Raw genomic sequence first — 14,192 nt, 5'->3', positions numbered from 1 at the left:
CAATCACTAAACTCTTAAAGCCCCTGAATGATAATGTACGGGTATTGGACCTTTATGACATAAAGGTGTAGATGTAAATCTGTTACTAAAGGAGATGCTTTTTACCTTTGGATTCTGAGCGACATAGTAGACAACCCCAGCTCTGCTTTGTTGTCAGTCAGAACCCTTCTGTGGAATAACATCCCAATTATTTAGTCACCCATCTACAATTCTGTGGCTTTACCCCACAGCCATGTGGTAGAGTGCTCAGCATGATAGCAGTTTTCCATTAATGTTTTTTTTAACCTTTTTTACACTAGTGGAGGCATATGTACATGCTAATTTTCACTGAAGAGTGAGATTGAGAATGACAGTTTTTTGATGGTACATATTCCTCACCTTATGAATGTTCCTTCCAGTCTTCAGACTTATCTTGAAAGTGTTTTTTCCGACCCTGACTCACTTGTGCTAGCAGGAGATACCACGCACCTTCAGCCATGACTTTGCCTCCGGAAGTGATTCCACTGGGGTATATTAAGTGCAATTTCTGTGTGGTGTCTGAGGTTGGAGCAGGATGTACTGGCTTGTGACTTGGGCATCCATGCACCCAAGGCTACGTGAGAGCAGTAGGCCAAACTCCGTCTCATCGTTGTTCCTCTGACTCCAGACTCTTCTTCGTGATGGGTGAAGCTCCAGCACCATCAAAATAGAGACTTGAGTTTCTCAGTTCTTCTTCCTAACTCATGCAGGTAAAGGGCTTCCATCTAGCTGTGCTGGATCTGTTGAGCCAGCTTGGCAGCTCTAGGTTGGTCCTGAACTGGAGGGTGCATTCCTACCGGTGTGGTAACTACGGTGGCTCTGACCCTAACACCTCCTGACGCTGCCCTCATTCAAAAACTGATTAGGGTGCCGCCACCGCAACTCCCCACCCAGTTTGTTAGGCGTCAGTAGAGGAGAGAGTATCAACCATGTGGTGAAGGAGAAGGTCAAGGCAAATTTCGGATATGAACCGTATTGTTAGTGCATCGCCAGGGACCAAAGTTTCACCCACTTTTTTAAAGTTCATGCTCAGATGCCTTGGTTATGAAAGAAAAGGACTACAGCTGCGAGGAATATGGACTTGGAACCTGATCATCTTCTGCCACTTTACAGTACAGTAATTATACTGGCTTTTGCTTGGGCATGACAAATGCCAGCGGCTAAGATAATTCACTAGAAGGACACATTTCCATGCATTACAGTTGCTTTGAAAATGACAGAGATCTTGAAATTTCCTTTGCCTTTTTCAGAAGTCAAATCTAATATCCTGGTAGAAATATTACAATCCTCTGTCAGGTTCAGCAGAACCCTTCCTCCGTTTAAGGATCCTCTCCTGAACCCAATAATGGCTGTATGGGAGAAACCTTTTCCACTCTAAGCAATCCACAGGCAAAATAGGCCATAAAAGTGTGCCTCTAGGAGGAAGGGGCTCAGGATTTTGATCCCTTCATGAGGCTTGCAACCTGTCTTGCATCTATGTCTTCTAAACCTGTTCGTTCTTCAGGACACGTCTGAGATGCTGTCCCTAAGCCAAATCCCGTTGCCTTGTACTCTGGAAAGGAGTCTGCAACCCTGACCTCAAGGACGTCTACTGTTCTCTTCCAATTCTCCCCACCCACAGGTGTTACTTTAGATTCAAGGCGGGTACCAAAACTGTCAGTTTGTAGTTCTGCCATTCGTACTGTTGACAGCGCCAAGTATCTTTACAATGGTTTATAGGATTGAAGGGGTAATGGGTCCAGATATTGTTCACTCCTGCGTATAAGTGAGGATATTTTTTAAGCTACTTGTCCTCCGCAATGGGAAACCCCTTCCCCATTTGTTTTGGGACTGACGTGTGCCAGGACAAACCAGAATATTCGTAGTCTATTAAGTATTAAATCCTTTTATTGAATCCAGTGTTAGTTGTGAAGAAGACTGTAACTTTCAGAGTCTTTCAAGACCAAGTAAAAACAGAAAACAAAAGGTTTGTGGCACAGCCAACTCTTATTTCGCCCCTTATAGTTGGCCTTTCAACCTGGGGCTTATACAGGGCGTGGAAAATTAATAAGTTGGGATTCCTTTAATAGTTCAAAAATTCAAAGTGATGGACCTGCTCATTTCCTAGTATCTGAATGTTACTGCATTTATGGTCCGGAAGAATCTTCAGTCAGTGCGGACAGTAAATTCAGAAACGGTCCGATACTAGGAAGCGAGAAGGCCTATCACTCTGAATTTTTGAACTATTAAAGGAACCCCAACTTATGAACGCTTTTTTTTGTTGGATTTTTCTGACCACAGCTGGTTAACCTCCCCCCCCCCCCCCCCCCCCCCCCCCTCAATACTTGTATTTGTCTTTTCAAAGCAGGGAATGTAACAAAAAAGGGTTTCTATTTACAGACAGTTTTACTTACAAGTAAGAGTACTCTAGCAAATATAAAAAAGTGTATTGTTCTGATATCCTTCATAGTTTCATCACAGTCAAATTTGTTTCTGTCATGCGCAAACGATCCTTAGAAGTACCTCTCATGATGGGCTACTTCTCTGTCATTTAAATTCTACGACCCCAAACACCTAAAGCAGCATTTCTGAAAAGCTGAAAGGGGCTGTGATTGCTTTTTTTAAAATTTGTTTTGTCTCTCTAATGTCAGTGCTCATCTTTAGGAATTTCTCAGTTATTGTCCGTCAGTGTGTTTTTCTGTCTTCCCTTCTTGCCTGGGTATATTATTTTATGTTATTCAAATTGAAGATAGTTTAGCAATCGGCTGAATTGCATGGATAATGACACCTTCAAAAAGGGGGTCTTGTGCAACGATAAATGTATCCACTCAGTCTTGGTAGAATCTACATGAAATGTTTTCCCTAAAATTACATCAGTTACCTGTTGCAAAATCCGAAAGAAAGTCAGTCCTAGACATTGAGTCTGAGTCTCATATACTCTTCCCACTAGACTGCACAATTCTGTTTAAGCAAATACCCCATATTAAAACACAACCCATAAATTGCAAAACATGCAAAGTCCTGGGCTTCCTTCTTAACACCATGCGCGCTAGCGGAATTCTGCTCTCATGCTGAGATTTTTAAAAACGCACTTTACGTGACGAGCTGGGCTCGTCATCAGCGTGCGAGGAGGCTACGCCATGACGAGCCCAGCTCATCATCAGCGTGGATGGGGTTAACAAAGTCTGCAACCTGTACTTTTACTTAAAGGCTGTGAGCGAATCCAGCACCAAATGGGACTTATGAGAGGCATAAAACACCTCCCACAGAAAACTTCAGTCGACACAACCACCTGTCCTCTTAAGATTGGACTGTATCAACACCCTGCTCTGTGGTATAACCAAAGCCAAACTAGCTCCTCTCAAGGCAGCTTGCCATGTAGTGGTGAGGCTCAACTTAGGGGCGAGGAATTATGATCACAACCCCACCAAATTCACCCCCTTTGCTAATCACTCCAAAATAGCTATGGTTTGAAACAAGGAGCCAGTTCAATCTAACCAGCATCGCCCACAAAGCTCTCTAGAAAGGGATTGTCTGCCTTCCCACAAAACATATAGTTAGGGTATTGGACTCTCAGAAGCTCATACACTCTATTGCGGGAAACCCAAAAAACAGTTGTTTTCAGGAATTGCTCCTAAGATCTAGGTCTGAAACTCATTTTCGCCAGGAATCGTAACTCTACCCTCATTTCAATAGTTCCTGAAAGAACCTAATGCATTTGCATAATTATCTGATGTAGGAATTATAACATATGGACTTTTTAAAAATATATGTAAGTGCTTTAAATACTTGTCTATGTTTCTCAGTTATACAGTTTTAAGTTTTTAGTACTGTATTTTCTTGAAGTACCAATAAAGTTATTTGAATCAGATATGACTGGAAAGCTTTCTGTCCCAACATTTCTACCCCTTATAAATTGTTTTTTGTCCCCAGCAGAGCTCATGTAATGGCCTTAGTGTATATACCTCTCCTCTCTTTCCCTCTCCTACTGCTGTGACAGTGCTGTCCACACTTCAGAGACTCCTGCCATCCTTACTTTGAAATACCTTAACATATTTCCTTGGATTTTTACCTCCTGAAGAGTTCTCTCACACCCATTTCAGTCTGGTTTGCACTTTATAACATTCCTTAATAACCATTTTATATCTCTATTCTGTTTTCATATGCAACTAAAGGGGGTTGTAGCAGGTCAACACTGCATTCTCCGAGTTCAAAATACAGAATAACTAGGCGTATTGTTTCTGAAAATGTAAATTCCCGGCTAATAAACTGAGGTTTCAGTTCCAGCGGTATCTGGGCACCTAGCTCTGTTCACGGAGTAGATAAAATGGCTCCCAAGTACATCCCAATGCTTTACAAATACACGTTCCAGGTGTTCGATGGCATCTTAGGCTTTTATTATCTGTTCCTAGTCCTTGCTTCTTTCCCACCACATCTGGGAACCGGCGAGCTTGCTTTTCTGCTCACTGTTCTTTAACACTGATTTAAATTATGTGATGGAGAAGAAAATGTTTTTCACCTCTGACGCTACACAGAATATTTATTAAAATCCTTTTACAAAATGTCTTTGCTCCAGAGCAGCCTGTGGATTGGAAACAGAGTTATGAGTTGCAGGGACTTTGTCATTTTGTAGACCTGCAAAAAAAAACTGAAGCACCAGTTGTCACTATCCTGCTACATGCTTTGACTGTGGAGATGCCTTGATTCCTTTCATTTAACAGTATTGTTTTTTTTCCCTTGAGCCTTTGTTTTTTTTTTTTTTTATTGTTGGGACTAATTTCATTTTTTGGTCTCTCCCAAAGGCAGCTTTAAGCTTTCTGCTATCTGAAGACCTATTGTGGACCATACCAAAACTTACAGTGGGCTTTGTGTCAACCTATTGCTTACCACTGGTTTGCTTTCTTGTCGGTGTCATTTGCCCTATTCTTATTCAGTGGTTTGCCTTACTCTTCTTGTTTGTCCCTTCCCTGGAGCAGCAGCGCTGGGGCGCCCCTTTGATGGGCAGCTGTGCGCTTTAGAAAACATGATAACATAACATTGCTTCTTTACCATTGTTTTGATTCCACTGCTCACATTCAGGGCACTATTCTTTTCTTTCTCATTATTTACAGTGGAGTGAATGCAGTTTCCTGCTCTCTCCTTTATGTTCTGCCCACCCCCACACAAATACTGCACATCCCAAGTGCTCCGTGTTGCTCACCTCCTCCTCATCTCGTCTTTTGTTTTCCCTAATCCTCCTGGTTTTTAAAAAATGTTTTAATGTTTTTCCTTACCCCTCCTATGGCTCCCGCTTTGCTCACCTACCTCCCACTCCCTTTTGCTAACCCCACGTTTCTCTCACCTAATCGGATATTACTTCTCACCACTCCCATCACGTTATTAAAAAAACAACTTTTTAAAAACATTTTTTAGACGTCCTTGCAGCAGCAATTTGCTGCAATGCACTCCTTTTTGAGTACGGATTTTTACAGTTAGCTTTTTTAAAATGTGCCTTTACAAGATTAGCATTGGCTGACTTCGAACAACAAATAACAAAACAAAATGACAGTTACCTAATGCCACATACATGCATGCATGTACATATCATCGCACTTTTTTCCTTTCTTTTTTTCTCGACGCTGAAAACCATTGGCAAAAAAAATTGCCAAGGTTAACAGGTCTGCCGACGGTGAGAGCTATCAGTTTTGCCAGAGCTTGTTTTACAAAGGGAGACAAATAAGGGTTTTGGGCAGGAGTGTGGATTTATATAAATATTTAAATCCATTTTCATTTTCTAATTGGTTTTACTTTTTTTTACATGTACTTTTATTTTTAGAAAAGAAAACCACTAAGAAAGAGAATATTGCTTTTCCATTGGGAATTTTTATGATTTTTATGCTAGTTTTAGTTTTAGCTGCTAAAAGAAAAAAGTGGTCGCGTATCAGTATCATGCTCATATGTTTACCGTTTAAAGACCAAATGAGGATTTCCATGTTCAACATCTGCCATTACAGGTAATCCACTATTTTTGAGCGGGAAACATGTTTTGGTATTTTTACAGGAGATGTAATAAACATAAGTGTTGTATCAGTTTTGGATCTATTTTTGGCACTGCTGGTCTCAGTCGCTGGCATGGCTTGGCATTACAATTTGACAAAATATTTCATAACTGTGAGGGAATGTTTAAAGTGTAGCTTTTTTCAAAAACACATTGTGTCAAAAGCAAGACTGACACAAGTGATTGACTATTAAAACCAAGGACGTTCTTGAACTTTGGCACATAATGTAATCCTTCCTTCTTAACAGGGAAAAAACCAAGGTTGCAAAAGCTAGCCAAGGAGCTGAAGATGGCCCTGAAGCCAAGAAAGCAAAACTTGATGCAAAAGAGACTACAATGGTCAAAAAGGTACACAAGTCATTTGCCTATTTACCAGGTGCTAAATAGTTGCAGCTATAAATGTGTGCGAACCAACTGTATGATTGATCATGGTAAACGAAAACTGATTTCTTGCTAGCAAATTGCCCATTTGAGAGTCCTATTTCTAAACACTAGATTTATATGATTATTACAGGAGTTCTTGTTGGCCACTAATGTATATTTAACCAAATAGAAGTTAACAAGGTGCATTAAGCCAAATACTATGCTTTGTTGAGACTATCCTTGGTGTTTCATCGCCAATATAGGGCTTACTTGGTGGATGAATATTGTTGTTGCCATAGGTGACTAAGCTGCTATTGTAAAAGCAATGTTATTTCATATACTGGTGCTTTATTATAATAATTGGGAAAGTTATATTTCTTTTGTGTGGAATTCATATTGTCTTTTTTTAACCCGTGTATATTAATTTTGAAATACCATATTTTCTTTAGAACACTTGAACAAACGTATTTATATATCTAGAAACATCAGCTGGGCCTTTCAAATGCTCTTCTGTACCAGAGCAGATTGCTCCAATGCTCACTCCACATGCGCCATATATATAATTTTTTTTACGGACTTGATGTAATGAACAATTAAAACTTTCCCTGACCTCTTCAGTTTTGTTTTAAGTTTGTTTCTTTCCAAGTTTTTGTTTCTTCTATTCAGCAGTTCTTTTCAGCAGTTTCCCTCAGAGGGTATTGGTCCTGCACAAAATACCTAATTACTTTTACATGCTACCAAATGTTCAGTCACAGGCATGCATAATGTTTGGTTTGATAAATTTCCATTGTCTTTCAAAGCCTTCCAACCATTCATAACTGAGCTTCTTTTAGGGTGTGGTGGGAGATGGGGCATACATTAATAGTAAGTTTGAACTCTGTGTGGTCATTAACCATGTTATTATCCTTTTGATGAATTTGAGGCCATGCATTGAGAGGTCCTCTCTTGTATTTAGAACTTTTACCGGTTCTTATAGGCACAGTGGCCAGCATATCTAAAGTGTCAAAAAGCATTTGGCCTCTTACATGGACATACCCCTGCAAAATCACGACTTACAGTTTTCGGGGCACTCTGGCCCAACACGAGTCTCCACCACTTTCTCCTCTTTCTGATAGCTTGAGCTCAGTTAGGGTATACGGAGAAAAATATTCCCTCCAGGGGAGTTTCTACTGGTTGCCCCATTTCAGTGTTTTAAACCAGAGGGTGCATATCTTACCTACCAAAGACAAAGTTCCACCAGGGACATGTACTGTATAGGGCCAGGGGAATCTGAAAACGCCAAAATCATAAGATAATACTTGACACCCTGCCTACAGCTTACATTGATAAAACAAGGCATATAGGACAAATCGAATGGAGAAAGTTTGTAGGGAACTAAAAAGATGTATCCGATCCTGTGTAACAGCTAATGGCAAAACAGTGTTGTAAACGAAATATAAGCTTACAGACGCAGCTGACAAGGAACCTGGTAGGTGAGGTTGAGGTGAAAGCAAATTTAGGCCTTTTCAGCAAGGGCCCAAGTCTGTACAAAAGCAGAGGCTGTGCTGGAGTTGTGCTCCAGAAATTAACACGTGAGGCAAAGAAGTAATTTTTGGGAACTTGGGAACAGCTTGATAAGTCTCCAGGGAAGAGTTTCATTATCTATAGGGGATCTGATGCAGGGAGAAGGCCAATGCCCCTGGACTGAGCTATGTTATTGTAATATTCCCCATTGATGCTCCCTGGGGGCAGGGGTGAAACCAGAACAGTCTTAAATTATCCACTTGGTCTCATTAGCATGCTTCGGCTGAGATGATACAGGACTTGTGAATTTGGATGCCCTTGATGAGGTGGGGAATTGGTGGCCTCAGGATCCTTAACACTAAGAAGGCAGTTTTCCATGCAGCAATGTGCCACTTGGAGAGGTTTGTCTTCCTTGGGCACTACTTAATGGATCCAGAACCCTGCATGTTGTGGGGCCTAGCCAGGACTTGCAGATTCACTCCTTCATTTCTGATACATTAGTAGGCTAAGAGCCAAGACCCTGGCAAAATAATCTTTGTGTACATCTTCTCCTGAGAGATGACTGTGAGCAGGAGCAGCAAGTTCGAGGAAAAGATAAGCTTGACAATCCTTTGAGGTTAAGAGCACATTCTTCCTCCTCCTTTGTAGAACATTACAGGGTAGTATATTGGCTAATTCAAGGAATGGCCTGTGGCTCTGTTCTAGAGCACTTCCATGTCAGTAGACTGTGTGTCTCTATTGGCCAATCCGGAATAAGCACCCAGCCATCTAACTGTGTTCACAACCCGCTTCAGGTGATTCCTAACATTCCTGGGTCCTTATTGATCCCAGGGCCTGTTGTAGGACTTTAAGCCCATTCTGTTTGGTGTCCTGTAGATTGTTGTGTGCCTGACTCTGTGGATGAGCTGGACTTGATTGCAATGAATTTATATAGAGTGCAATAGCCAGACTTCTCAGCTCATCTTAGCCCTGCTTTGGCAAGGGATTTTGAGGCACCATCGTCTTGTGCAGAAACAGGGCCATGGTAGCTATCTTGTGAAGAGATTCAGTCCATTGATGCCAAAGGTAAAGTAATCAAATTGTGGGTACCTATGGTCTCCTTTTGAAAGGCACCATAAATCCAATTTCGTTAAGAGTACCCTTCAATCCCCCTATTTAGATCCAGTCTGCGACTGTGCATATGCTCTCTTGTGAGACACTATTGTTTGCAATAAAGGGTTTGGAACCCGCCCATTGCTTACCATGTGTTGGATTCAACATCACTCTTCTTTGCTACCTCCTAATTGGCCAGCACAGGGCAAGCATCACTTCCCTTAATCTCTGTGGAGCAGGGAGCAAGCACAGATTGATTCAACCTAATTAGTGTCCATCCGCTGCTCCTGGTGTTATACAGGTACTATTTCTTAAACCCCACCCTCCCCTCGCCAATGCTTTTCTGACCAGGCTCTGCTGGTTTTTGAGCTGTGAGCTGAGTAATTCGAAAGTGCTGCAAAGTGACGAGATCAGACCTGTCAAGCCTGTGATTTTGAGCCAAAGATACTGAATACCAATTAGGAAGCCCCGCTGCCTTTCAATAAAAGAATATGCTTATAAATCTACTGGTGGGCATTGTACAGTCTGCTGTTATACTCTGACGCTAGCCAGTAAACAAAAGAAAGGTGTATTTTGAAGCAGATTGCAGCATGTTAGACCACCTGGCCTCTAAATGTAGCGCCTTGATGCGAACTCGCTGCTCTCACTGCCCTCAACAGTACGGGTTGCTAGCTGGAGGCCAAATTATTTCCATACCTGTGTGCCCTAAATAATGGAGAGCGTGATTGCCAAAATTCTTAATTAGAAGGATGTAAACCAGAGAGGGCCTACCAGAATTCATACACCTTTTTGACTACTCGAGATCTCTGCAGTAAATTCAGTAGTCCACTTAGCTATCATACTAACAAAAATATATGTGATGTTTTCCTGCCCAAGCCCCCCCCCCCCCCCACCCCCCCCCCCCCAGTGTTTTTGGTAAAAATAATACAGCGCTTGGGATTTTTCTTTTTGAATTGGCCTATCAAGATGTACCTCCCATGAGTGTTGGTGAACGGGCACATTTATTTCCCCTTTGCCGTGTCCCAAAATCTCTTTTGTATATGCTCCAGTGTTTACTGGGAAGCAAATCACTATTCTTATTCAGCTCAGGTGAACGACTCCAGATTTGATTTGATAGCATCTAATACAGCGCAAAGTAACTCATTTCTAGGCGCTATACAGCGCTAGGGGACGTGCAGGCATAGGACTGGAGAGACATCAAGTCTGCTAGAAAAGTCCTAAACGCCAACAGATTAAGATAGCAGACTAGTGCAAAGCAGGGTGAGCTTTTACTTCCCTGCAGTCTTGGCAGATAGCCTTCTTTCGCTTATTTTCGCTTGCTCCAGAGTTGGAATTTTAGGTCTTGTATGTTGCAGCTCCAATAGTGGAATGTGTCCTTTTAAATACTAAACGATACAGCAGAGATTTTCCGGACAAAGGTGTGAGTCCATCAATGGCTTGTAAAGCGCAACTGTTCACCCGTAAGGGTTTCAAGGCACTGGGGGGGGGATGCTGCTGGTTTGTAAAGGGCACCGTGGTTCAGTCAAAGAGCAAGGTCTTGAGGTACTTCCTGAATTGAGGCAGTGACGGTGATTGCCTGTGGTGGAGAGGGAGGGTGTTCCAGGTCTTTGCTGCGAGGTAGGAGAAGGATGTCCTCCGGCTGTGGTCTTCTGGATATGTGGGACAGTAGCCAGGGCCAGTGGGGTGAACCGGGGGTTTATGTTCGATATGGTGAATGTGAGGCACTGGTTGAGATACGCAGGTCCCGTCTCGTGTGGGGTGATCCAGAAGATGTATTTTCCAGACCTGTCCAAAGAAAATTGGGCCATCCATCTATTGGGAACATCTCTACTGATTCCACTAGTGCTGCACTCTAATGAAACCTCTTTAAAGCACTAGTCCTTCTTAACCCCTTCTTTGCCCTGGCGGGCTTTATTTTAATAACACAGTTTCTCTTTTGCTTAGCGCTCCAAATCACTGTTTTGATACTTCTACGAGCTATACATTGCTGGTGCTTCGGTTATTGAGTTCAACAAGTAAGTCTATCGGCCGCAGGGGTGTTAAAACATGAGCTGGCCTTCCAGGTTTGGAACTTGAGATTTGCTGCTCACCCCAGATTTTAATACGCATTGACAAAGTCAATAGGTCTCGCCTTTGACAGCTATTGGTTTTGCCAATTTGACAAACCGACCTGGCAGACAGATCAAGCCGAGGTTCTCCCCCATGTCGAAAGAGACACTGGAGAAACGTTACTTCAGCCAAGAGGGCGAGTAATATAGAAATGAGAAGGATGACCATGATTTTGGGGTAGAATAGAACTCTCAGGTGACTCCTAGTGAACGGACCAGTATAAACAAAAGGGCCCAGGGAATGCGGTTCCCACAAGACTTCAACATACTTTTTTACATGACTCTGTGGAAGAGGAAAAATATCACAGAAAGCAACAGCATGGCAATGACACAGTTTCTTCAAAAGGTTTCCAGTGCTGGGCCCGCAGTATGTGCCTGGTCATTACTATGCTCCACCTTCGGATTCCTTAAGATCTGGTCAAGCCCTTCCAGTGCCAAATTCTCAGCCTTCATTGCCACAAATGTTAAAACACATATCAACTATGCAGAATAAAACTCTTTACCAAAGTGATTGCTTACAGCTGGCTCTGGTCACGCTGTGTATAATGAGTGAGGAGGCGGACATCTGGTAGATATTGGTTGCAGAGTTTCTAGCTCTTTTAAAAGGAAGGTTTTCAAAATATTCTTGGCCCCTTTATCGTCATTTGTTGTGTTGTCTCTTCCTCCACCTGTACACTTTAAAGCAGAGTGGTGTATCTTGTGAGTTGGGAATTTATTTTGGGAGTCAGTGGCTGCCTGCTGTCCACTTAAAACATGCTGGTTTCTCCTTTGGTGTGTCTGGACCCTCTCACTGGAGTTGGTTCTGGATTCCTTCCCTCCAGTGGAGTGTCATTTGGTCATTCACCACTCACCTATTTCAGGCATGTTTAAGTCAGTCTCGCCAGGCGTTTTTGCCCCGCTAAGGCCCAAGAATTTTTCCCCAAAGGCCCAGCAATGTTATTATTCTTTCAGTACATCCCACAAGGGACAGCTAGACTTAGGGTTTGGCTTAATTAGGTTATTGCGTTTTCCTCTTTTCTTCCACCAATATCTCAGGTGGTTTGGGAGTATACAAAACATATTTACATCCTGGTCATAATACAATAACCTTCCATAGGTTCAAGCTAATTAATTATATTGCTTTTTTGTAAGAAGGACTTATTAGTACGTGATCCATAGGTCATCTCATTGTCAGATGGCAAGTGCATTTATCATTCATGATAATACCCCATTTATTGATATTTTTTGAGCCGTTTGTAGTTGGTTGTTCTTTGCCCACTGAATCTCTCTTTGGTCCTCCTGGTATTTCATAGCTGCATATAAGGACAGGGACAGCTGATATAATAAAATATTTCTTTTAGGGTAGTCATTTGAGTTTTCCTAATACCTCTTGTTTCAGTTTCTCGCCGAATTACATTAATTGCCTATAGACGTGCATAGTCTGTTATTTTTTCTTCCCAACATTTTTTCACCAACTTTTTGGGCTTGTGCTCTTTTGATTGCATGTTGTGTTCGAATGAATTGCTTCCAAGATTTAATTTCAACTTTCCCTGTGTATGTAAATATTTCTCCTCCTTTGTCCCTGATGACAATTTCCCAGTGGGTTACTGTTTTGTAGGCTTGTCGAATGGCAAAGCTCTGTATGGTAGCTTTCTTAGCTCACATGATTCTCACCTAGATGATCAATCCATGAGCAGTGATGTCATTTTTATGCTGAGATCGGGGTTACATTTCAGTTTCCCCTTTATTTTCTTGTTGAGGTAAATTTGTCTGTTTTCTTTGTCTACATCACAGAGCATGCCTTAGTTGAAATTTGTATCTCATTTAAACCGTCCTAAATAGTTTATTTCTTATTTTAATTGCCGGTCTCTAAACCTTCATTTAACAAGTTTACAAAATTGTATTTAGATTACCCCGAACGAGAACAGATCCTGAAATTAAGCATTGCTACATTTGTTGTCATTATGTCGAAGTGCGCTGCTTGTGTTAAGTTAACCAGATTTTTAATATTGAAAAAATATCCTAGAGAGAGCCAATAGCACAGTTAATGATGAAAATGAGATTACAAGGACATGACCCCTACTGTACGTCCCCATCGACCACTAAGAAATATACTAGTCATTGTCACAATTAAGTTTTCTAATAACCTTTGCCTGAAATAAGGTAGGACCTAAATTGGCTATCATCCTGCTCTTCGCAATCTTCAGGTGGGCAGTTACATTTATGGTTGATTATTTCTCTCAAAAGATTTAATTTAGTTTTGGAGCATGAATCCTTTCTTGGATTCACATGCTGTGCATTATTCTGCCATTTATTGATTGGGTCCGAATTTATCTTTATTTTTTTTTTATGTTTGGGGTGTCGTCGACCACCATTTGGTGCTAGGTCCATCCCTTGTGTGATGTCCGACGGCACCCCAGAAGTTCCTGTGTGTGGTAGCCATCTTCAGATTCTTTTTTCCGCCGTTGGGTCTGAAAGCAAGGGAAGACACTCCGAAGTTTTGGACGAAAACCCTGAATAAATCAGGGAAATCAAGTGAAAAAACCATCAATCATCGACTGAGAAGACACCGGAGAGGGAGAGAGACCTTTCCCCGTCTTGACGGAGCAACGATGCAGATGGATTGAAAGAGGGCAAGGTAGGGGCCATGGAAAGTACCCCTTTCAAATGTTGCCCAAATTGTCAATACAAGTTTGCACAATGCGATCCCCACGACATTTGTAACCTCTGCCTACCAAGGGATCACAAGGATAAAGAGTGAGAGTCCTGTGCAATATTCGTGTCGAAGACTCTCAAGGCACGTCGAAAGTAGAGGGAGGGCTATTACGCAGCCATGTTCCATAGCCAAAAACAACCATTGCTTGATGGACTTGGGCCTCTCAAGCTACGGGGAGGACCAGGGAGTGGCCGTTGAATCAACATATGGGGGGTCAGACTTTGAGATCCTCGAAGGGTACGCCGAGAGGAGGCGTACCGTGAAGAAGACGATGCAGAGAAGAAGACTGACAAGGAAAAAATAACTCGCCCGTCGGAAACCAAGGGCCCCCGAAAAGAAGGCGCAAAAGGCAGCCCAGGCATCAAAGAAACTGCGGGCCGAAGGTCAGCAGCGACCA

The 14,192-nt window shown here is 42.1% G+C and overlaps 1 protein-coding gene across 1 annotated transcript in view; it reads left to right on the top strand.

Moving 5' to 3' along the window:
* SAE1 (SUMO1 activating enzyme subunit 1) overlaps positions 1-14,192 on the top strand; it is a 372,093-nt gene that overhangs the window by 114,017 nt on the left and 243,884 nt on the right. Inside the window, exon 5 of the mRNA XM_086938482.1 lies at positions 6,283-6,382. Within this exon, the coding sequence (XP_086794608.1) occupies positions 6,283-6,382 (100 nt within the window). The remainder of the gene's footprint in view (positions 1-6,282; positions 6,383-14,192) is intronic.

This window comes from Lissotriton vulgaris, chromosome 9 (assembly GCF_964263255.1).
Source record: "Lissotriton vulgaris chromosome 9, aLisVul1.2, whole genome shotgun sequence".
Classification (NCBI taxonomy): domain Eukaryota; kingdom Metazoa; phylum Chordata; class Amphibia; order Caudata; family Salamandridae; genus Lissotriton; species Lissotriton vulgaris.
This window is presented reverse-complemented; position numbering and strand designations above follow the sequence as displayed.